Below are 24,940 nucleotides of genomic sequence, written 5' to 3' on the forward strand. Positions count from 1 at the left end.
TACTGCAAAGGCGATAATATCTTACGATATGCGCTTGGCATATGTACACCATAGTAGCTAAGGTAACCCCATTCCAGCTCGTATTATATTTGAAGTTGAGGATTTCGCTTCTGATGTAGCCAGTGAGAAGCTAAGTTTGTTTTTAGTTTTAGCAAGCCTGTGACTGCCTGAACAAACTAGTCCACGCGTAGTCAACATCTCGATACTGACAGTTCAGTTCAGTAGGTGGGATAGTAGAGAGAGAAAGGAAAAGAAGACAATCATATCCTCCCTCCAGCAAATAAGGTGGAGTGGGTAAGGCAGAGAAGATCGGAAAACACAAGCTCAAACTTCAGCATTTCCATTACATGCGAAAGTAAAGGAAGTATTTCCAGTGAATAAGAACTAGAATTTTCATTGGTTCGAGAGCTAAGAGAGATTGGAAAGGTTTAAATAAGAGTGTGTCTAGCGTCTTTCGCTCTCTCTTATTAGAAGAAGGAAGGACCGCGACCTCACTCAGCTCGAAGAAGGGTTGTGGAAACTCGCTTTCTCACAGGAATAACTTTTAAGTTCCAGCACTTTTAGCTTATTTTTCCACAGAGATCAATTTATATGATAACTAGGGAACTTGACCGCGCTTCGCGCGATCATTTAAATATGCTATAATTATGTAATCATATTCCCACGTTGGATATTAGATATGGTGAAAATGAAAAACGAAGTCCATCAATTTGAGCGTCTAATAAATGGAAGGTAAATAACATTTATTTGTAACAATGTAAACTTAAATTTTGTAAATGCAATAACATAATATTCGAATATACATATAGTCATTCTTTGCATGATTTATCTGGTAATACTCCTTTATATAATTCATTTCTAAGTTGTGTTTGCTCATACTTCAAATATTTTATCCGCATTTGTGTGATTCTTGTATACATCTCATCCATGGAGGGTTCAGGTTGTTTTTCTACCTCTGTAACAAAAGACGAATTGTAGTTTTAATATAGCTAAGAATAGTAAAGTAATAAAATTATTTAATTTAGCAAAAATAATTTACCTTGACAATTATTCAAGGAAGTTTGATGTCGTTGATTAATCTGTTTATCCATTGTAGAAATCCTGTATAATGTAAGACAAATTTTAGTGTGCAGATATAAGCATATCATGAATTATATTATTAATGTATATTTAATATAGATCTCTATAATTATGTATTATTTTATATGCTTAAATCTTTATGCTACTTTAGAGACAAAAGTATTTGTGCAAAGGAATGTGATTTGTGTAGAACAATAGAAGAATAATGTATAGTTTAGGAATAAACCTGATGTTTAAAAACTGCTCCTCTTCGTGGTTGTGTTATGTTTTGTGTTATTTTGAATCATCCTCCCATCTTCCTTGTATGGTGTATTTCTTGAATTTATATGGGTAAATTGAATGTTTGTTTGAATCGCTGGAGATCTTGAAAAAAAGATGTGTATCAACAATTTGAATGAGAATAGGAGGATGATTAGGAATTTATTTTATGTTTTTAATAGGAAAAAGTCGTTAGTGATTTGGTGTAATAATGAGAGATTAGGAAGGTAAAGAGGAAAATGAGAGAATAGGTGTATAAAAAGATAAATAATAAATAAGAAAGAACATACATTAAAGCGAAATCTTTTTCGGAATCTCACCAATGTAAAATTCATAAAAACAGGACAATATTCATCAATCAGTCGATTATTTTTAAAACTCTTTTAATGTTATAATTACTGTTTTGTATTATAGATGGCCGTAAAGTATTAAGACCAACATAAGAAAAGTTAAATTTTGTAACTAAAAGTACCTCAGCGAAAACTCAACCAGCTGACCACATATGAATTGCATTTGTGTATTATGTAGCCCTAAAGATCAATTCATGCGCCCTGTAATAGCGAGATCAAATGTAGGTATATTGGGCTCCACAGACACCTATGGTAATTGAAAAAAATTCTGAGTAGATGCAAACACATATAAAAAATATAGTTCTCAAAAAACAACATGTACCAACATCTTTGAACTTCTAAAAGCACAAATCTTTAATTGTTTAAATAGAGGTTTAAAAAAATTGTGTCGAACTTGCTTTTGATGCAATAAGAGATTCCTACCTGTAGACCAATTCAATAATTATCGAGATGGATAATTCCGTTTCACAAGGCTTAATATGGTATACGAATGCTTATTATACAAAACATATATAACTGAATCTTATATTCGTACTCTATTAACACAGGGTTAAATAATCCTCTTTCTTTTATGTTTTTGTCATTTTTTTTATTGAACTGGGAGATCGGTAAAGGAGTAGGGCCTATAAAAATAGTAAAAAATGAACTCATACCTATTATGTGGTGTTGATAAAAGAAAAAGACGTAAATATTTTGAGATGAAAAGACACGAAGAGAATCTGTGTATAAAAGTATAAGAATCATGAAGGCACCTTTTCGTCAATAAATATCATATCCAAGTCAATCAACTCTCCGTTTTTCTTGGGATTAAAAGAATTCCACATTCTGCAAATTCTAACCCTTATTAACCAATTATCCCTATGAAGAGCTAACTCTGAAAGAAAAGAGTATGACATTCTAAGAAAATAATGAAAAGCAAGAGAAAGCAAGCTAGTTACAGTATGAACAACATTCATCACCATCTATATATAATCCATCAAAAAAGAGTATCAATAGGCAGAAGATTAATCATCAATTTAATAATAAGAAATTAATACACAATAAATATCATTGTAATTAGGAATTATGAGGATGAATGGAGAATTATTAGGAGAAGATAGTGGAAAAAATCAAACGGCTACAACATGCCATAAACTGAAGAAGGGATTTTACCTTGGCATGAAGCTGTGAAACGTGGGGTGTGTTAAGAGGAAACAAAAAAAAACGGTAAATTGAAATTTTATCGTGAAGGGTAAAACAAAACGGTTAGTGGGCTTAATGTTTGGGATGTTTAGTAGCATTTTAATAGCAGTTATTATTTGGAGTAGTGGGCTAATAAAATACTATTAGAAATAAATGGAGAAAATGAGTGAAATAACAAAAAAATTCAAAACAATCCAGGAAAAAGAAAAATATGAAAGCTGGCCATTCAGGAATGCCACATCAGCTGGCCATTTCCCAACTTTATATATATATATAGATTCTTGAAACTGGAGATTTTTTTTTTGTCTCTTCTCTCATAAATCTTTTACCGTGTGCCACCCTTATTGTGCGTAAATTCCTATGGATAAGGTTATAGGGCTTCAAATAGTACTTTATATACATAAAGATAAAAGTGTAAATATGAAAAAAAATAAAATTGACGGATTAACGGTTTATCCAATAAGGAAATTAAGTAATCCGCCTCCAAACCGTTAAGTCATTAATTATAAAATCTCAATCTGTTTACTAACCATTATCCTGATAACCCAATACCAATAAGCCAATTTTGTGGTTCGATTAACGGTTATTGTTCGATTTTGAACGACCCTACGTTGATTGATCCGTTTGCTCTTGTGGATTTGGTGTTACACTCTTGGCACCTTCTTTAGATATTTTTGTTTTTCAATTTATGGCATCATTTGTTTTCGGCACCAATTTCAGGGAACTAATAGAGAAGGAACTGAAAATGGGATACTAATAGCCATCACCATTTCTGTTGGTGGGTCTTTTGGTAATTGCATTGTTAACCTAATTTCTCTTAGTATTACTTTAGGCGACTGCTACTGTTCTTCATTACTCTGACGTGTTCATGCTACTTGCCTTACAACTTATACTGTCTCTTTTTTCTATTATTATACAACCGCCTAAATCTGCACTACCGATTGGCTGAATGAATGATTATTCGAGTTGGTGGATGGAGATTGGAGGGTGAGAAATAAGGAAAATTTTGACAAAGGATGGTATTTGTGTTTTTCAACTATTTTCTTTATCTTATGCCACGTAGCGCATTAGCGTGCCAAGCACTTCCCCTAAGAAAGTAGTCTAGACCATTAAGGAGGTTTTGGTTATGACTCTTAAGGGGCTCGTTTAGCAGGAGAGATAAGAAATAATTAATTATGGAATTAAATTTGAGATAAGTTTATTTTATATTTGGTGGAAATAAATCGTGGTATAATTAATTCCGGGATTACGGTACTTTTTATCCTTATGGAATGATATGATAACTAATACCGGAATAATTAATCATGGGATAACTTATTTCTCAACCAGACGATCCCTTACGAATTAGTTAACATGTGTAAAAAGATACAGGCAAAAATAGTAGAAATATATATTTTGAGTCACTTCCAAAAATAATAACTAACAAAATCTATATTTTGTATAAAAGTGTATTATATATTATTGTATAAATTTTTTGATTAGCAAATACAATTAGTTTCAACCATCGATCAATTTTATATTTTGCCAAGAAAAATGTGTAAAAAGAATTTTGGTGCAAGTTGAAGGGATCTAAACTTGCCTTTCTTCGAGGAATCGCTGGTCATATTGCCATACACTGACAAAAAGATCCCACAATTGACACGATGAGAGTCTTCTAAATTCAGTCATTTGGGCAATTCACTGGGAGGGATATGTAATAGAATATACCAGGTGATGCGTTGAAGTGCAAATTGGATTCTAGTTACAGAAGAGGCCTCAGGCTCAGCACACGTGCCTTTGACAAAGTCGTCTCTACTTTTTGAGTTTGTCCAAGCTTTTTGGTTTTTATCTCTTTCTCTAATTGGGTGTCTAGAAAGGAGTTAGGCATTACTTATAAGAGGACTCAGTTAGGCACAACTGATGCGTAGTAATTTTTTTTTATTTTGGATTAATCACTTGAAAATGATAAATTATCACTTTACGAGATTAAGTATCAAAACTCAATAGAACCAAAGTTGCTATATCCATGAGTCAATAGAAAAGAACGAGAACAAGAGGAGGCATCAGAGAATATAAGCGTAATAAAGAATAATTTTAACTTTCGACACTTGCATAATTCATGTATCTTAAACTTTTCGTTCTTAAGCTACAACAGTTCTTGATTGGATCCCCTGGCCGATAACTATGCAAGTTAGATCAAAACATCTAATTTTCTTACCTTAAGGCAAATCTTAATGTTATTATATTTCTCTATGTGAAAAAGAAGGGATAAATTGTCATTGAAAATAACGGTAGACGGTTTCATCTTTTATCTTGAGATTACTTGGATTGGTGGCACTAGCAATTTTGGGATGTTACAAAAACGTCCTCCTACATTCTAAATTTTAGTAACCAGACTTACTTTTTTTTCTAGATGTAAAATCGACCAAACTCACATATTAGACTACAATATAGTGTAAAATCATATATATTTACAAATTTAAGCACTACTCCTCGAAGCAGTGGCATAGCCAAAAATTCTGCTAAGGGGGTTCAAACTTGAAACAAGGCAATAATTTTTTTACCGATAAATAATGTACCAAAATTTTTAAATCAAATTACGCAATATTTAGCTAAATAATAATAAAAAAAGGAATAGAATTTTAATTTTTAAGAGTTATTTTATTACATAGTATTTCTTTTAGATTAAATAAGAATCAAATAGACCACACATAGTGGTCTCCGTTTAGTTTTGGCAAACAAAATGAACAGAATTGTGAACCCGCAAATAACATGTTATTTTGAACATCCTGAACCGCTGAACTGCCTCACTCAATTATATTAAGGGTGTTCAAAATATAATATATAACCATATAAAGTACTTCATTTAACTTATATATACAGTATAATTTTTCGACAAATATGTGCACTTGACCATCCTGCCACTTGAGTCTCCAAGTAAGCTTATTGTTCAAAAAAGAGGAGTAACATTTTTCATATGTTTTTAGTCATGATAGGGGTAACCATGTGGAATGAATTCAGCAATATTCGGGATTCAACAACAACAATAATAGATTCATTGTAATTATACAAATAGGATTTGGGGTGATTACTGGGTGTACGCAACTTTACCCACAAGTGACAATTTACTTTACTAATATTGACTTGTTATACAGGAAGCTCGTAAAACCTTAACAACCGATACGATTTTCACTAGGATAAATCTCTTTGTTTCCTTTACTCTTTTCCCCTTAATGTCTAATAGTATTACTACTTACTACTCGGACTGTGGAAAGCATTTCCCTAATGTAACTCTCTTGCAAAGTTCGGAAATTTTGACATTTGACCAATTATATATTAATATAGAGAAGATAACCTATCCTATTAGTATCAGGACCAACAATGGTTGGTAGAGTTGCCAAATTAAAGTAAAAGGGGAATTAATAAAAAGGAAAATAGAAATAAATTAAGAAAACGTGGTTGGTGAAGTGAAGACTCGAGATACTTACGTTGTTCAAGAGCTTTATAGGTTAATAAGTTTGATTGCAACAAAACTCTCTTCCTTTTAAAAATTATGAGGAGGTAAGAACTTAGAAGTATGAGGCCGGTTAAATCTTTCAATTTTCATTATTTTTAAATAATTCACATAATTAGAATCTAAATAAAAAGTACTATAAATAACAACTTATAATTAAAAAATAACTTTTTTAAAAAATAAAAAAAATTGCAGTCAAAGAAAAAGTTATTTGATTCTCCCAAATAATAAATAGTGTTATATAAAGTAAAGTGGAGTGACTATAGTTATGGTGAAAACCAAAAACAAAAAGAAAAATGAACATGGAAAAAATGATCAGATAGAATTTTTTTTTTCTTCTTCGGTATATTTAATGTTTGAGGCAGAGTGAGCCCGTGAATGATAAGGAGAAAAACGTTTAAAAGAAGAGAAAATAGTATAAGAGGGGAGAATCCTTTCATGAATTAAATTCTGCACTTGGTAGGTGTATAAAATAGTGTTGCAATCATTAGATTAAACACTCTAATTTTTTCATATGTCTAAATATAAATAATTATATTGTGTGAGTTAGTGCTTGTTGACCTAACTCACAAGTGGCTTTTACACATTACCTTTTCTTTCGAATTTAATTCATAAGCTGGTATTAATTGATAGCTTGCTTATTCTCTCTACTAAGCAAATTGTAAGAGCTGATTTTTTTACTTTAGTTCAAGGATGTACAGTAACAAGACACCTAAATACAATGGATCGGGTTTGGTTGGTGGACATGGCAGAGTAGGTTGTGAAATTACCACGGACTAGCCAGTTTTCGGATTGGTAATTAAAAAAAGACAGTGTTTATAAAGTCATTAAAAAATAGCCACTATTTTGCTGAAACATGGAAAGTTCTAACATAATATGCTGGATTATGGAGCTCTTGCACATAAATTTCCCGCATATTATGTTGGAACTCCAGTATATTATAAAATTCAAGCACATTATGCTGGAAGCTCATGATATGTAAAAAAATTCGAACTTAAACATATTCTGCTGGAATATTTCCGGATTTTTAAGAGTATTTTTGTTCAGATTTTATCTTTATATGAAAAAATGGCTAAATTCCGATTTAATTACCAGTTATAAATCTGGCTATTTTTTATTTCGCTTCTTTATTTTCCTTTTATTTTTATTTTTTTGGTTTTTTCTTTTACACTTTTTTTTTCAATTTCGGTTAAAGTCTATGTCGCTCGGATATTCAAAAGGTGCCAAGTGTTGAACTCTCTAAAATATACATTATGTTTGGTGATTCGATATAGATATTACATGATATTCTTGAAGAATCAAAACAACATATATTAAAATTATAATTTGATGATTAGTGATTACAAATTTAAGAAAAGAAACAAGACATGAAATGGCAAGTATAGTTGTTCATGCTTTTCGTGTTGATGCATTTAGATAGATGTTTCATGTTTGGTTCTATAAAACACAAAGCAAGAAAAAGAAAACTGGAGAAGACAAACTTATGTCTATTGTTCTCCTATTTTCTCCTTGAGGGTCGTTTGGAATGAGGTATAAGTAGATATAGTGCTGGTATAAAAATTTAATACTATTTTAATATTTTGTTTGGTTAGCAAATCAGGTATAAGTTATCCTAGGATTAAAATTAGTGTCGGGATAATTTATACCTTGTAGGGGGGTGGGGTAATTAGTAATGGGATAACTTATACCTTCTATTTAGAAATTATGTAATTGTCATTTTTTAATACAACATATCAAACAATAGATAAAAAATAATATTAGAATAACTAATCTCAGCATAAGTCAAGTATCGTAACCAAACGACCCCTGAGAAGTAAAAGTTCATCATCCGTTTTCATTTCCTTAAATTGTCACAGAGACAAACTCCATCATTTTTCTTTTGACAACAAAATACTATTATGTCACTTTGCTAAATTTATCTACGTTTTCTACCCAAAAAAAATTAGACTAATGTGCAAATTAAGTGGGTGCATATTGACTTTCTACCAGTTTAGTGGAGCAAATATGTTATACCTAAAATACCCTTTACCTAACAATAGTCCACTTGTTCCCATTCTCTCCTTCCTCCCTCCAACCACCTTTCCCACACCCAAAAAACCTCCTTATAAAACCCCATTCCATCTCTCCTTCTTCTTCAGGTACCCTTCATCTTCCTCAATTTCAGGTACCCAAAAAACAATAAAATCAAGTACCAAAAAACACTCACATTTCTCATAAAAGTATTAAATTCAATGGCTCTTTCAAGTAGTAGCACTACCAACTCTCTACTTTCCAACAAATCTCAATTGGTTCAAAACCAATCCCTTTTACCTTCTCCATTAAAGAATGCATCTTTCACCACCAACTCAACCAAAGCCGTTAGATTTATTCAACCAATCTCAGCCGTTCATTCCGCTGACTCTTCCAAGAACCCCATTGTCTCCGACAAGCCCTCCTCTAAGCCTTCACCGCCGGCGGCCACTGTTACGGCGGCGGCTACGACGGTGACGAAAACAGAATGGGCAGTGGAGAGCTGGAAATCCAAAAAGGCTCTTCAGTTACCCGAATACCCAAATCAAGAGGAGCTTCAATCTGTTCTCAAAACGATTGAGGAGTTCCCTCCTATCGTTTTCGCTGGTGAGGCGAGGAGTCTTGAAGAGCGTCTCGGTGAGGCTGCTATGGGCCGGGCTTTCTTGTTACAAGGAGGTGATTGTGCTGAGAGTTTTAAGGAATTTAATGCGAATAATATTAGGGATACTTTTAGAATCCTTCTTCAAATGGGTGCTGTTCTCATGTTTGGTGGTCAGATGCCTGTTATCAAGGTTCAATCTTTTTCTTCTCTTTTACCCCTTTTGGCTTTTGTGTGTGTGTGTGTGTGTGTGTTTTCCTTTCTTCAAGTTTTATGTTTCCTTTATAACGCACGTGGATGTGATACCTTATTTAAATCTTTCATTTAATAGTATCTTTCAATAAGATTCTTTTTTGCTTGTTTGTTTGTTTGTTGAATTTTGTTATTTTGCTTCATATTGTCCCTATTTCTGAAAAGTTTCAACTTTTATACACTTTTTAGGCTATTAGATTGCTTAATACTAAGTTTAGATTAGTGACATGAATAAATATGGTAAGTAACCTTTTATAATTGGTTAACTACATTGATGATAACAGGAAAAGTCTTTACGCTGTGAGTGTATTTAAGTTAAATTTTGTGGGAAATGAATCTAACTTGCATTCTTGGTGTGATTGTTATTATCATAGTACTAACATTAGCTTATTTTATATTTCCATGTTTTGAAGTGATCGATGTTCGAGTTTATTTCTGTATTAAGCAAAGATCCTAACTTGGGAATTTGGTTATAGGTTGGAAGGATGGCTGGGCAATTTGCAAAGCCAAGATCAGATAATTTTGAGGAGAAGAATGGAGTGAAGCTGCCAAGTTACAGGGGAGACAACGTGAATGGAGATGCATTTGATGCCAAGTCAAGAACTCCTGACCCTCAGAGGTTGATCAGGGCGTATTGTCAATCTGCAGCTACTTTGAATCTATTGAGAGCTTTTGCTACAGGAGGATATGCTGCCATGCAGAGGATCAACCAATGGAACTTGGATTTCACAGAGCACAGTGAGCAGGGTGATAGGTATGTTCCTTCTTGTATCACTTTTATTATGCACTCTAATTGTATTTGTCCTTCCTTCCGATCCATTTTATGAGACATTATTTCATCGTTAGTCCAATTCCAAAAAAAAAGGCACCTTTTAACATGTGGAATCAATTTAACTTTAAATCTCATGATATGATTTTATAGTCTCATAAATTTCATGGTATGTTCAAGATTGCGTTCTAAAAGTCTTTCTTCCAAAAATGAAGGGGCTTGAGTATTATTTTGTCTTACTGGGAATATTAGCTGGAAACCGTTACCATGCTATCACTATCAAGTACATTTGTGAGGGCATCACCAAACATTTCCTTTTGTAACTTCACCTATCAGTCTATCACTTACAAAATACTACCATAATTGCAAAGAAGAGATCCAAAAGGGAACAAGCCTTATGCTGCATTCTTATTATGAGACAAATAAATTGTAGAATTTAAAGAGCTTATTACCATATAAGTTTATGATTGACTATAAAAAGGCCTTTTGTTTTGCTTGCTGTTCAGGACTAGCTAATATATGAACTCCATTTGCTACCACTGATACTTTGGTCACTGGTTACTTTTGTGGGCTATTAATGCAATTTCTGTCACTGTAGGTATCGTGAACTAGCTAATAGAGTGGATGAGGCCCTTGGTTTCATGGCTGCTGCTGGACTTACAGTGGATCATCCTATTATGAAAACCACAGAGTTCTGGACTTCTCATGAGTGCTTACTTTTGCCCTATGAGCAGTCACTAACACGACTGGATTCAACTTCTGGCCTTTACTATGATTGTTCCGCCCATTTTCTTTGGGTTGGAGAAAGAACTAGGCAGTTGGATGGTGCGCATGTTGAGTTCTTGAGAGGAGTTGCCAACCCCCTTGGTATTAAGGTGATCACAACTCACAAGTGCTGTAATATCAACTTATTTTGATTGTTCTTTATCTGAATGTAAAATTAGGGTGCTGAAGCAACTTTGTGCCGCAGGTGAGTGACAAGATGGATCCAAGTGCATTGGTCAAGCTCATTGAGATTTTGAACCCTGATAACAAAGCTGGGAGGATTACAATAATTACCAGAATGGGAGCAGAGAACATGAGGGTTAAGCTTCCTCATCTTATCAGGGCAGTCCGAAGAGCAGGGCAAATCGTCACTTGGGTATCTGATCCTATGCATGGAAACACCATCAAAGCTCCTTGTGGTCTAAAAACTCGACCTTTCGATTCCATCAGGGTAAGTTCTCGTGCCAGGTTCAGGAATCCTTAATTCCTCATATCCTAACATTGAATTCACAAAATTCATAAAATATCTCTTAAGAGTAATTGCATAGTTCATCTACATGATTAGTCATTGCATCCTATAAAGCGGTCCCCCCTCATAATTCATTGAAAGTCACACAGAAAATCAAAGTTCAAGTTATAATAAGTTAGATTCCTTGTATCTGGGGAGTTGCTCAATGGGTATCCATTCTCTTGAACTACTCTCATCATTTTTTGGTAAGCTGAATGATATGAGTCTTCCAACCATAGATGGTGAGACAATTGGTAGTTCACAGAAAGAATAGTAGTTATTTCTTGGCAAGACTAGGACCAAAAAAATGAAAGTTACCACCAAAAAACTAGTAGTCATTTAATACAGAGTCTTTTCGTTGGGGACTACTAAATGGCCCACCATAGATGATGAGAGAACATGGGTAGTTCACAGGAAGAATAGTAGGTATTTCTTGGCATGACCAGGACCAAGAAAGTGAGCGTGCTGATTGGTAGGAGAGACGAGTAACGTGGAGTTTGTAAAGCTTTTTCTTCAGTGAATCAGTCAACAGAATATATTTTTTTTATATTGATGGTGGGTTTAGATAATGTGTGCAACTACTTTAGTAGGTTTGGTTGTTGCATGTCTCTTTCAATGAGTTTGATTATCCGGACCAAGATGTCTGGTGACTTATTTCTTTTAATCGCCCACCCCCCTCCCCCGCCACCCCCACCACCCAAAAAAGATTGATTGAATGTTCGAGGTCCCACATTGCCCTTTGCAAGTATGTTACATCATTAACACGAAGAACACGTCTCACATGACTCTCTTGTTGTAACAGGCTGAAGTAAGAGCATTCTTTGATGTTCATGAGCAAGAAGGAAGCCACCCGGGAGGAGTACACCTGGAGATGACAGGCCAAAACGTCACAGAGTGCATCGGTGGATCACGAACTGTGACCTTTGATGATCTGAGCTCACGTTACCACACCCACTGTGATCCTAGGCTCAATGCATCTCAGTCCCTTGAGCTCGCTTTCATTATTGCAGAACGCCTAAGAAAGAGGAGGCTTGGATCACAAAGCGTATTAGGTCAATAGATATTTGGAAAGGTCCAAAATGCTGCTTTTCTTGATTTACTTGTTCGCCTAAATTATGAATGATTGTATCAATGTTTACATTTTTTTTTAAAAACCATTTTGAAGGCTATTGTATGTTGCCCTATGTGCATACTAGAAGAGTGCTATGTTGTATGAGAGTTTGGTGACTAAGGAATAAAGCAAGGAAGTTACTTTGTCTTATGATATCTGTTAAACTTATTTATTTGAAATTTAGATGAGAAGTGTGTGTATAACGATACACTTGAATTGCCGGAGGTGGATCTAGAGCGCGTCGCTCCATATATTTCTCTTGTACTTTTCTCACAATAACAACATATCTGTGATCCCATAAGTGGGGTCCAGTGAGGGTAGAGTCTATGCAGACCTTTGTGATGACCCAAAAGGTCATCACTTGTTTTTAAAATGAATTTTGCGTCCCGAGGCCTTAAAAAACTCTTTCAGCATCACCTCGATTTGCGTGCGCAGGCCGGGCGCGTAGCCAGAAAGCTATTATGTGAAAATGTTGAAATTTTGATTTAAAATGCATTATTAAGTTGACTTCGATCAACATTTTGGGTAAACGGACCCGGACCCGTGATTTGACGGCCCGGGAGGGTCCGTGGAAAAATATGAGACTTGGGCGTATGCCCGGAATCGAATTCCAAGGTCCCAATCCCGAGTAATGAATTTTAAAGAAAATTGTTTTCTGGAAATTTCTATGAGTTTTGGAAATGAAATGCATTTAGAATTTGATGGTATTGGGCCCGTATTCTGGTTTCGGAGCGCGGTACAGGTCTTATATGTGAAATAAGATGAGTCCGTGAAATTTGGTAAGAAACGGAAGTCGTTTGAGGTGATTCGGACCCGTAGTTCTGAAAATTCATACTTCGAAAGTTTTGTGATTTTTCTTAGATTTCTATGCTAAATTCGTTGTTTAAGAGGTTATTTTGGCGATTTGATCGCACGGATAAGTTTGTATGATGTTTTTGAGTTAGTGCGTATGTTTGGGTTGGAGCCCCGAAGGCTTGGGTGAGTTTCGGATGGGTTTCGGAAAGTTTTGAACTCATAAAAAGTTGCAGGTTTTTGGCTGTTCAGTGCCCATGGATTTTGTTCTTCGCGTTCGCGTGGTCCCACTCGCGTACGCGTAAGGTAAATCTCCCATGTGCCAGATTTCCTCTTCGTGAACGTGAAGCCAGAGACGCAAACGCGAGGCAGAGGGGGGATACCCTTCGCGAACGTGTCCAAGCACTCGCGAACGCGTAAGGCAATAGGCCAAGGGGAGGGGATTCTCATTTATTCTATGCGAACGCGGCCACTGGCCCGCGAACGTGAAGGCCCGAGGGGTCAAAGCTCCGCGAACGCGAGCCCAATGTCGCGAACGCGAAGGTCACTGAGGCCTGACTCATCGCGAACGTGACAGGCCTATCGCGAACGCTATGAAGGCCTGTCCAGTGATTTTAATACAGAAGCAAAAACAGGACTTAACCAAAATTTCATAACTTCTTCTTCCAAACTCCAAATTGAGCGATTTTTGAAAGGGAATTTCATCACCAATCCTTAGGTATGTAATCTTAGACTCATTTTCTTCAATTTCCATTAACACCTATTAGATTTATAGGCTTAAATCATGTTCTTAAGGGTAGAAAATTAGGGATTTGGGTAGAGTTAGGGCTTTTTGTATAATTGTGATTTAGACCTCGTTTTGGGATCGAATTTTGGAACTAATTATATATTCGGGCTTGTGGGTGAATAGGTGAATAGGTTTTGGTCCGAACCTCGTGTTTTGACTAAGCGGGCCCGGATCAATTTTTTATTTTTTAGAAAGAATGATGGGAAAGCTATAATTAAGCATTGGAATTGGATTGTTTAGGAGCCGAATTCAAAAGGGAAAGCGGTGTTTGAGGTCTGAGTTGGCCGTGGAAGTTTGAGGTAAGTGTTTGGTCTAACCTTAGCTTGAGGGATTAGGAGTTGTGTCTTATTTGCTACATATTAATTGTAGAGTACGACGTATAGGCATGGTGACGAGTATCTATACGTTGGTGTCAAGCATGCCCGTGAGTCTTGTATTATAAGTGTTATGACTCTATTGTGGTTTATTGCGCTTCATATGTTATTATCACCATTGTTCCCTTATCGGGATGTTTGTTTGATATTAATGATCCCTTACCGGGATGTTTGTTTTGATAGTATTGTTCCCTTGCAGGGATGTTGTTGAAATATCAGTGTTCCCTTGCGGGGAAGTTGTTATATTGTTCGTGTTCCCTTGACGGAATTCCTTGTGATTTTTGTTGGCTTGTAATTGGGAGTGGATGGTACGCCTACCACAACATATAATAAAATGGGAGCGGGTGGTACGCCTACCACAAGATATAATGAAATGGGAGCGGATTGTACGCCTACCACGAGATAAATAAAATGGGAGCGGGTGGTATGCCTACCACGAGGTAAATGGAATGGGAGCGGGTGACACGTCTGCCACGAGATACATGAAATGGGAGCGGGTGGCACGCCTGCCACGAGACACAGGAAATGGGATCGGGTTGCACGCCTGCAACAAGATGTGAAAAGAAAGTGAAATCTGCCTTTGTTTTCCTTATTCTTGTTAGTGGTTGATTTTGACTCCTTTATAATTCTCTTGATATTCTATTTTACCCGTTATTCCCCGAAGCATGTTTCCCCCTCCTATCTTTATTTGTTTATTTCTGCATTTCTTTTGCGCTGTGTATATATTTGAATTGCACAGGTTTATTTGGTAGTCTGTTCCTAGTCTCGTCACTACTTCGCCGGGGTTTGGCTGGACACTTACCAGCACATGGGTCGGTTGTGCTGATACTACATTCTGCACTATGTGCAGATCACGGAGCAGCTTTTGGACAGTAGCTTGGAGGCTTCCTTCAGTCCATCCGGAGACCCAAGGTAGACCTGCAGGCGTCCGCAGGCCCTGGCGTCACCCTCTGTCCCTATTTTCTGTTTCATTTTCCTTTTATTCAGAAATAGTGTACTGTTATTTCTTCAGACTTTGTATGTAGCAATCTTAGACAGTCTGTGACACTAGCTTTTGGGTGGTTAAGGCTTAAGTATTTAGATGGGCTTATTCAGTCGATTCGTCTTCAGATGGCTAGGGAGACTGGGAGTGAGATATCTTTCCAGGAGGCGGCCAATGTGGCCCGGAGAGTGGAGATGGTTCTGTCGCAGGGAGGTGGTCATGGGTCGGACAAGAGGCCCCGTCATTCAGGCCGATTCAGTGGTACCTCGTTTGGAGGTAGGGATTCATATGGTAGAGTCCATCCTCCTAGGCATTTTCAGTCAGCACTTCAGGTTTCTCATGATGCTTCAGGTAGCCGTGGTTCTCAGATGCAGTATTCTGATCAGCAGTCCTACAGTGCACCACCAGCTCTTATCAGTGCATTGTCGCTTCAGAGTTTCCAGGGTCGTCAGCCCCAGCAGCCGAGGGCTTGTTTTACTTGTGGCGACACGAGGCACATTGCTAGGTATTTCCCTCGAGCACCGAGTAGCTCTCAGCATCAGGGTTTCTGTGCCATGGTTCAGGCACCACGTATTCCACAGACCGCCCAGCCAGCTAGAGGTAGGCGTAGAGGTGCTAGAGGTGGAGGTAGATGTATTAGAGGTGGAGCTCGGGTCGCTAGAGGTGGAGGCCAGCCAGTAGCAGGCCGTCCCAGAGATATAGCTCAGGGTGGTTGGGCCCAGCCCCGATGTTATGCTCTTCCAGTCAGGCCCGAGGCTAAGGCTTTAGATGTAGTTATTACAGGTACGGTTCTGGTTTGTGATAGAGATGCTTCAGTGTTATTTGATCTAGGGTCTACATTCTCGTATATGCCATCCTATTTTGCACCATATCTGGTTATGCCTAGTGATTCTTTGAGTGATCCTGTTTATGTGTCTACACCGGTGGATAATTTTATTGTGGTAGATCAAGTCCATCGCTCTTGTATAGTCGTGATTGGGGGTCCTGAGACTCGTGTAGATTTGTTGCTTCTGGACATGGTCAATTTTGATGTCATATTAGGGATGGACTGGTTATCACCTTACCACGCTATCTTGGACTGTCATGCCAAGACTGTGACCTTAGCCTTACCGGGTTTACCTCATTTAGAGTGGAGAGGGACTCCTGGTCATTCTACCCGTAGTGTTATCTCTTATGTGAAGGCAAGGCGTATGGTCGAGAAGGGGTGTTTGGCCTATTTGGCATATGTTCGTGATTCTAGTGTTGAGGTTCCTTCTATTGATTCTGTGCCCGTTGTTCGTGAGTTTCCTGAGGTTTTCCATTCAGACCTGCCGGGTATGCCACCCGATAGGGATATTGATTTTTGCATTGATTTAACTCTGGACACTCAGCCTATTTCTATCCCGTTGTATCGTATGGCCCCGCCCGAGTTGAAAGAGTTGAAGGAGCAGTTGCAAGACTTGCTTAAGAAGGGTTTCTTAGACCTAGTATTTCGCCTTGGGGTGTGCCGGTGTTGTTTGTTAAGAAGAAGGATGGGTCGATGAGAATGTGTATCGATTACCGGCAGTTGAACAAGGTTACAATCAAGAATAAGTATCCATTGCCGAGGATTGATGATTTGTTTGATCATTTTCAGGGTGCCAAGGTATTTTCAAAGATTGACTTGAGATCTAGCTACCATCAGTTGAGTATTAGGGCATCTGATGTCCCTAAGAAAACTTTCCGCACTCAGTATGGGCATTATGAGTTCTTGGTGATGTCATTCGGGTTGACAAATGCCCCAGCAACTTTTATGGATTTGATGAACCAAGTGTTCAGGCCTTATTTGGATTCGTTCATGATAGTCTTCATTGATGATATTTTGATATATCCCCACAGCTGGGAGGAGCACGAGCAACATCTTAGGGTGGTTCTTCAGACCTTGAGGGATAGTCAGTTATATGCTAAGTTCTCGAAGTGTGAGTTCTGGTTGAGTTCAGTTGCATTCCTGGGTCATATTGCATCAGCAGAGGGTATTCAGGTTGATCCAAAGAAGATTGAGGCAGTTAAGAACTGGCCTAGACCAGCATCAGCTACAGAGATTTGGAGTTTCTTGGGATTGGCAGACTACTACCGTCGGTTCGTGGAGGGGTTTTTATCTATTGCAGCCCCGATGACCAGGTTGACCCAGAAGGGTGCCCAGTTCAGATGGTCGGATGAGTGTGAGGTAAGCTTTCAGAAGCTCAAAACAGCTCTGACTACGGCACCGGTGTTGGTTTTGCCCCCAGGTTCAGGGCCTTATACAGTCTATTGTGACGCATCTCGTATTGGATTCAGTGCAGTGTTGATGCAGGATGGAAAGGTCACTACCTATGCTTCGCGGCAGTTGAAGATTCATGAAAAGAACTATCCGGTTTATGATTTGGAGTTGGCAGCCATTGTTCACGCGTTGAAGATTTGGAGGCATTATCTGTATGGCGTGGCATGTAAGGTGTTCACATCCACAAGAGTCTACAGTATTTGTTCAAGCAAAAAGAGTTGAATTTGAGGCAGAGAAGGTGGTTGGAGTTGTTGAAAGACTATGATATCACCATCTTGTATCATCCGGGAAAGGCCAATGTGGTGGCCGATGCTTTGAGTAGGAAGTCAGCCAGTATGGGCAGTCTTGCTTATATTCCGGTCGGTGAGAGACCGCTTGTTTTGGATGTTCAGGCTTTGGCCAATCAGTTCGTGAGGTTGGATGTTTCTGAGCCCAGTCGTGTGTTAGCTTACACTGTCGCTCGTCCTTCTTTATTGGAGCGTATCCGACATCGGCAGTATGATGATCCCCATTTGTGTGTCCTTAGAGACACGGTGCAGCACGGAGGTGCCAAGTAGGTTACCTTAGGTGATGATGGAGTTTTGAGATTGCAGGGTCGAGTTTGTGTGCCTAATGTAGATGGTATTCGAGAGTTGATTTTAGAGAAGGCCCATAGCTCCCGGTACTCTATTCATCCGGGCGCTGCGAAGATGTATCAGGATTTTGCGGCAGCATTATTGGTGGCGGAGAATGAAGAAAGATATCGTCGCATATGTGGCTCGGTGTTTAAATTGTCAGCAGGTTAAGTACGAGCATCAAAGGCCCGTGGTTTATTTCAGAAGATTGAGATTCCTGAGTGGAAGTGGGAGCGTATCACTATGGACTTCGTTGTTGTCTCCTGCAGACTCGGAGGAAATTCGATGCAGTGTGGGTTATTGTTGATAGGCTGACCAAGTTAGCGCATTTCATTCTTGTGGCAGTCTCCTATTCTTCTGAGAGGTTAGCTGAGATCTATATCCGGGAAATTGTTCGTCTTTATGGTATGCCCGAGTCTATCATCTCGGATCGAGGTACGCAGTTTACCTCCCATTTTTGGAGAGTAGTTCAGTGAGAGTTGGGCACGCGGGTTGAGTTGAGCACAACGTTTCATCCTCAGACGGACGGGCAGTCCGAGCAGACTATTCAGATTTTGGAGAATATGCTCCAAGCTTATGTCCTTGACTTTGGAGGCTCGTGGTATCAGTTTTTGCCTTTAGAAAAGCTTGCCTACAACAACAGCTATCAGTCGAGTATCCAAATGGCTCCTTATGAGGCTTTATATGGTAGGTGGTGTCGGTCCCCAGTTGGATGGTTTGAGCTAGGAGAGGCTCTGTTATTGGGTACGGATCTGGTTCAGGATGTCTTGGACAAGGTCAGGGTCATTTAGGATAGACTTCTACAGCTCAGTCCAGGCAAAAGAGTTATGTCGACCACAAGGTTCGTGATTTGGCATTCATGGTCGGTGAGCGGGTATTGCTTCGAGTGTCGCATATGAAGGGCGTGATGAGATTTGGGAAGAAGGGCAAGCTTAGCCCAAGGTTCATTGGCCCGTTTGAGATTCTTGATCGAGTGGGAGAGGTGGCTTATAGACTTGCGTTGTCGCCGAGCTTATCAGCCGTGCATCTAGTGTTTCATGTATCCATGCTTCGGAAATATTACGGTCATCCATCCCACGTGTTAGATTTCAGCATTGTCCAGTTGGACAAGGACTTGTCTTATGAGGAGGAGCTGGTAGCTATTTTAGATTGGCAGGTTCGTCAGTTGAGATTGAAGAGTTTTCCTTCTGTTCATATTCAGTGGAGAGGTCAGCCTTCTGAGGCATCGACCTGGGAGTTCGAGTCCGATATGCGGAGCCGTTATCCCCATTCTTTTCCCGACTCAGGTACTTCCTTCTTATGTCCATTTGAGGACGAACGGTTGTTTTAGAGGTGGAAAATGTGATGACCCAAAAGGTCATCACTTATTTTTAAAATGAATTCTGCGTCCCGAGGCCTTAAAAATATCTTTCAGCATTACCTCGATTTGCGTGCGTAGCCCGGGCGCGTAGCCGGAAAGCTATTATGTGAAAATGTTGAAATTTTGATTTAAAATGCATTTTTAAGTTGACTTTGGTCAACATTTTAGGTAAACGAACCCGGACCCGTGATTTTACGGCCCCAGAGGGTCCGTGAAAAAATATGGGACTTGGGCGTATGACCGGAATCGAATTCCGATGTCCCAAGCCCGAGTAATGAATTTTTAAAGAAAATTGTTTTCTGGAAATTTCTATAAGTTTTGGAAATGAAATGCATTTAGAATTTGATGGTATCGGGCCCGTATTCTGGTTTCGGAGCCCGGTACAAATTTTATATGTGAAATAAGATAAGTTCGTGAAATTTGGTAAGAAACGGAAGTCGTTTGAGGTGATTCAAACTCGTAGTTGTGAAAATTCATACTTTGAAAGTTTTGAGATTTTTCTTAGATTTCTATGCTAAATTCATTGTTTAAGAGGTTATTTTGGCGATTTGATCGCACGGATAAGTTCATATGCTGTTTTTGAGTTAGTGTGTATGTTTGGGTTGGAGCCCCGAGGGCTCGGGAGAGTTTCGGATGGGTTTCAAAAAGTTTTGAACTCATAAAAAGTTGTAGGTTTTTGGTTGTTCAGTGCCCAGGGATTTTGTTCTTCGCATTCGCGTGGTCCCACTTGCGAACGCGTAAGGCAAATCTCCCAGGTGCAAGATTTCTTCTTCGCGAACGCGAGGCTGAGGGGGGATACCCTTCGCTAACGCGTCCAAGCACTCGCGAACGCGTAAGGCAATGGGCCTGGGGGAGGGGATTCTCATTTATTCTACGCGAACGCGGCCACTGGCCCGCGAACGCGAAGGCTCGAGGGGTCAAAGCTCCGCGAACGCGAGCCCAATGTCGCGAACGCGAAGGTCACTGAGGCCTGACCCATCGCAAATGCGACAGGCCTATCGTGAACGCGATGAAGGCCTGTCCAGTGATTTTAAAGTAGAAGCAAAAACGAGACTTAACCAAAATTTCATAACTTTTTCTTCCAAACTCCAAATTGGGCGATTTTTGAAAGGGAATTTCACCACCAATCCTTAGGTATGTAATCTTAGACTCATTTTCTTCAATTTCCATTAACACCTATTAGATTTCTAGGCTTAAATCATGTTCTTAAGGATAGAAAATTAGGGATTTGGGTAGAGTTAGGGCTTTTTGTATAATTGTGATTTAGACCTCGTTTTAGGGTCGAATTTTGGAACTAATTATATATTCGAGCTCGTGGGTGAATGGGTGAATGGGTTTTGGTCCGAACCTCGTATTTTGACCAAGCGGGGGCGGGGTCAATTTTTGACTTTTTGGAAAGAATGATGGGAAAGCTATAATTAAACATTGGAATTGGATTGTTTAGCGTTTATTGATGTTATTAAGTTGATTATGTCTAGATACAATTGATTTGGAGCCGAATTCAAAAGGGAAAGTGGTGTTTGAGGCTTAGTTGGCCGTGTAAGTTTGAGGTAAGTGTTTGGTCTAACCTTAGCTTGAGGGATTAGAAGTTGTGTCTTATTTGCTACATGTTAATTGTGGAGTACGACGTATAGGCATGGTGACGAGTATCTATACGTTGGTGTCAAGCATGCCCGTGAGTCTTGTATTATAAGTGTTATGACTCCGTTGTGGTTTATTGCGCTTCATATGTTATTATCACCATTGTTCCCTTGCTGGGATGTTTGTTTGATATTAATGATCCCTTGCCGGGATGTTTGTTTTGATAGTATTGTTCCCTTACAGGGATGTTTGTTGATATTATTGTTCCTTTGCCGGGATGTTGTTGAAATATCGTTGTTTCCTTGCCGGAAAGTTGTTATATTTTTCTTATTTCCTTGCCGGGATTCCTTGTAATTTTTGTTGGCTTGTAATTGGGAGCGGGTGGTACGCCTACCATAAGATATAATGAAATGGGAACGGGTGGTACGCCTACCACAAGATATAATGAAATGGGAACGGGTGGTACGCCTACCACGAGATATAATGAAATGGGAGCGGGTGGTACGCCTACTACGAGATATAATGAAATGGGAGCGGGTGGTACGCCTACCACGAGATAAATGAAATGGGAGCGAGTGGTACGCCTGCCACGAGATACATGAAATGGGAGCGGGTGGCACGACTGTCACGAGACACAGGAAATGGGATCGGGTTGCACGCTTGCAACAAGATGTGAAAAGAAAGTGAAATCTGTCTTTGTTTTCCTTATTCTTGTTAGTGGTTGATTTTGACTCCTTTATAATTCTCTTGATATTCTGTTTTACCCGTTATTCTCCGAAGCATGTTTCCCCCTCCTATCTTTATTTGTTTATTTCTGTATTTCTTTTGCGTTGTGTATATATTTGAACTGCACAGCTTTATTTGGTAGTCTGGTCCTAGCCTCGTCACTACTTCGCCGGGGTTAGGTTGGACTCTTACCAGCACATGGGGCCGGTTGTGCTGATACTACACTTTGCACTATGTGCAGATCTCGGAGCAGCTTTTGGACAGTAGCTTGGAGGCTTCTTTCAGTCCATCCGGAGACCCAAGGTAGACCTGCAGGCGTCCGCAGGCCCAGACGTCTCACTCTGTCCCAATTTCCTGTTTCATTTTCCTTTTATTCAAAAACAGTGTATTGTTATTTCTTCAGACTTTGTATGTAACAATCTTAGACAGTCTGTGACACTGTGATACCAGATTTTGGGTGGTTAAGGCTTAAGTATTTGTAATAGATGCCGTTTTCATAAATCTTATTGTTGTCTTCCGTTTAAATTTGGATTTTCGTTGTTACCACGTTATCGTCTTATATTTGTTAAAAGAAATAATTGGTTAATGAAGTAATTAGATTAAAGATTTGGCTTGCCTAGCTCACATTAATAGGCGTCATCACGACTTTCGAGGACGAGAAATTCGGGTCGTGACAACCTTACTCTTATCTATAGAGAGGTTGTTTCCGATTCTCTAGTACTTTTTCTAAGTTCCTATATTCAGTTTTGTGCTAGTTGGGGGTGGGTTTGGTTGTTGGGATTGGTAGATCTGGATCAAAGCAAGACATGCGTTATGAGTATATTCTCAAGTGATTCGGCCACCTACCACTTAATCAAACATGTTTTATTAAAATAAAGTAGGTATTTATCTATTTTCTAGGTGAAATTGTAGATTCTTTCCACATACTCCTCACCTAGTTCTTCTTCTGTCTTTTAGTAATAGTTTTTCTCTGAACCGTAAGACACAGATGGGCTATATGTAAGCTGGTGTACTTTTTCGATGAGCCACATGAATATTTTATTAATATGCTATTAATTTATACACAGTATTTTTGTTCTCCATTGGAAATTTGTGATCTCTTCTTAATATTAAAGTGCACAGGTTAAAAACAATTTCGACGCCAAGTTTTCATGGGTTTCAATATGTTTTCGGGTAAAGAATCGTTCTAGTAGATTTACGGGGAATCTTAATTAGTAGCTCTATCAACTGCCTAAACTTTTACTTTACTGGTAAGGGTTCGATTCCCCACCTTATAATCTCCTCCCCATTTTAAAATTAAAAAAAATAAATAAATATATATATATATATATATATAAGGTTTTGTTTGATTCTGATAGAAAATAAGGTTTTGTTTCTTTGATTAAAATTTCTGGAGGCAAGTAGCCCAATAACAATTTTGGGATGTAGGAGCTATTTATTATTTTCTTTAATAACATTTCCCTTTCCTTTGGAATAGTAATTTTCTACTGCTTTTTATACAAACGTTGAATTTTTATAACCAAACACGTGTGGTGCGGCCTGTAGAAATTTGGAATACAAGTTCAATTGGACATTAGTGTAAACAGGTTCATTAAAATTAGGAGTAAGACGTCTTATATCATACAAAATGCTAGAAATAAATAAGGCTGTGGAAAATGTATCATCATTACACGAAGAGAACTTGTGCATGCCATTTACGTAGTTGGTTTCTTCCGTATTCTCGGTATTTGTGCTGAAAGCTAAAGAGATAGCTTGTTAGAAGAGGTTTTGGCATGGTATAGATGAGAGGCCGGAACCCAATTGTAATCTTTTTGGATAAGTGTTACATAAATATATGTAAAAAAAAAGAGTGATCATTTTATATATAACGCGGTTTTAAACCGCGCTATACTTTGACGGTATTTTGGCCGTCAAAGTATAGTGCGGTTTAAAACCGCGTTATACATATAACTCTTTTAATAACCGCATTATACATATAAGTGCTGACTGGTGCAATGGTTAAATGATAGTTGAAAAGTTAGTCTTGAGGTGTGGGTTTGAATCCCTACACAAGCATTCCTTTATTTTCATATTTCTTTTTCATTTTTTATTTTTTTTAATTATTTGGCTTAGTGTATGTGTATACCGATGCACTTGAAGTACCGGAGGTGGATCTGGAGCGCGTCGCTCAATATATTTCTCTTGCACTTTCCTCACATTAACAACATAACAGTGTAATTTCATAGGTGAAGTCTTATAAGTAGAGTCCGGAGAAAATAGAGTCTATGCAGATCTTACCCTTATGTATAGAGAGGTTGTTTCCGATTCTCTTGCACTTTTTCTAAGTTCCTATATTCAGTTTTGTGTTAGTTTGGGGGTGGGTTTGGTTGTTGGGATTGTTAGATCTGGATCAAATCAAGACATGCGTTATGAGTATATTCTCAAGGGATTCTGACACCTACCACTTAATCAAACATGTTCTATTAAAATAAAGCAGGTATTTATATTTTCTAGGTGAAATTGTAGATTCTTTCCACATAGTCCTCACCTGGTTCTTCTTCTGTCTTTTAGTAAAAGGTTTTCTCTGAACTGTTAGACACAGATGGGCTATATGTAAGCTGATGTACATTTTCGATGAGCCATATGAATATTTTATTCATATGCTATTAATTCAACACAGTATTTTTGTTCTCCATTGGGAATTTGTGACATTCTTTCTTTGTTAATATTAAAGTGCACAGGTTGATAACAACTTCGACGCCAAGTTTTCATGGGTTTCAATATGTTTTCGGGTAAATAATCGCTCTGATGGATTTACTGCTGCTAGTATAGAGATGCAAAGAATCACTCTGATTCTGATAGAAAATAAGGTTTTGTTGTTCTTAGGTTAAAATTTCTGGAGTCAAGTAGTCCAATAACAATTTTGGGATGTAGGAGCAATTCACAATATTCTCTAATAACCTCTCCTTTTCCTTTGGAATAGTAATATTTTTACTGCTTTTTATACACACGATAAATTTTTGTAACCAAACGCGTGCGGCCTATTAGAAATTTGGAATATCTGTTCCATTGGACTTTAGTGCAGAAAGGT

General features: G+C 38.2%; 1 protein-coding gene and 1 long non-coding RNA gene across 2 annotated transcripts; one reads left to right on the forward strand and one right to left on the reverse strand.

Annotated features, from left to right (window-relative positions):
* Nucleotides 1-748: 748 nt before the first annotated feature.
* LOC104247605 (uncharacterized) lies at nucleotides 749-1,473 on the reverse strand. Its single transcript, XR_716262.2, has 3 exons — nucleotides 1,307-1,473; nucleotides 1,040-1,101; nucleotides 749-955 (listed from the first exon to the last, which is right to left on the reverse strand). It is a non-coding gene; the product is annotated as an uncharacterized lncRNA (long non-coding RNA).
* A 7,022-nt stretch (nucleotides 1,474-8,495) lies between these two features.
* Nucleotides 8,496-12,526, forward strand: LOC104247604 (phospho-2-dehydro-3-deoxyheptonate aldolase 1, chloroplastic). Its single transcript, XM_009803658.2, has 5 exons — nucleotides 8,496-9,164; nucleotides 9,700-9,977; nucleotides 10,591-10,867; nucleotides 10,963-11,208; nucleotides 12,068-12,526. The coding sequence occupies exons 1-5, from the start codon at nucleotides 8,595-8,597 to the stop codon at nucleotides 12,323-12,325; spliced, it is 1,629 nt and encodes a 542-aa protein (XP_009801960.1). The 5' UTR covers nucleotides 8,496-8,594; the 3' UTR covers nucleotides 12,326-12,526.
* The last annotated feature ends 12,414 nt before the right edge of the window (nucleotides 12,527-24,940 follow it).

This window comes from Nicotiana sylvestris, chromosome 4, assembly GCF_000393655.2.
Source record: "Nicotiana sylvestris chromosome 4, ASM39365v2, whole genome shotgun sequence".
NCBI lineage: Eukaryota > Viridiplantae > Streptophyta > Magnoliopsida > Solanales > Solanaceae > Nicotiana > Nicotiana sylvestris.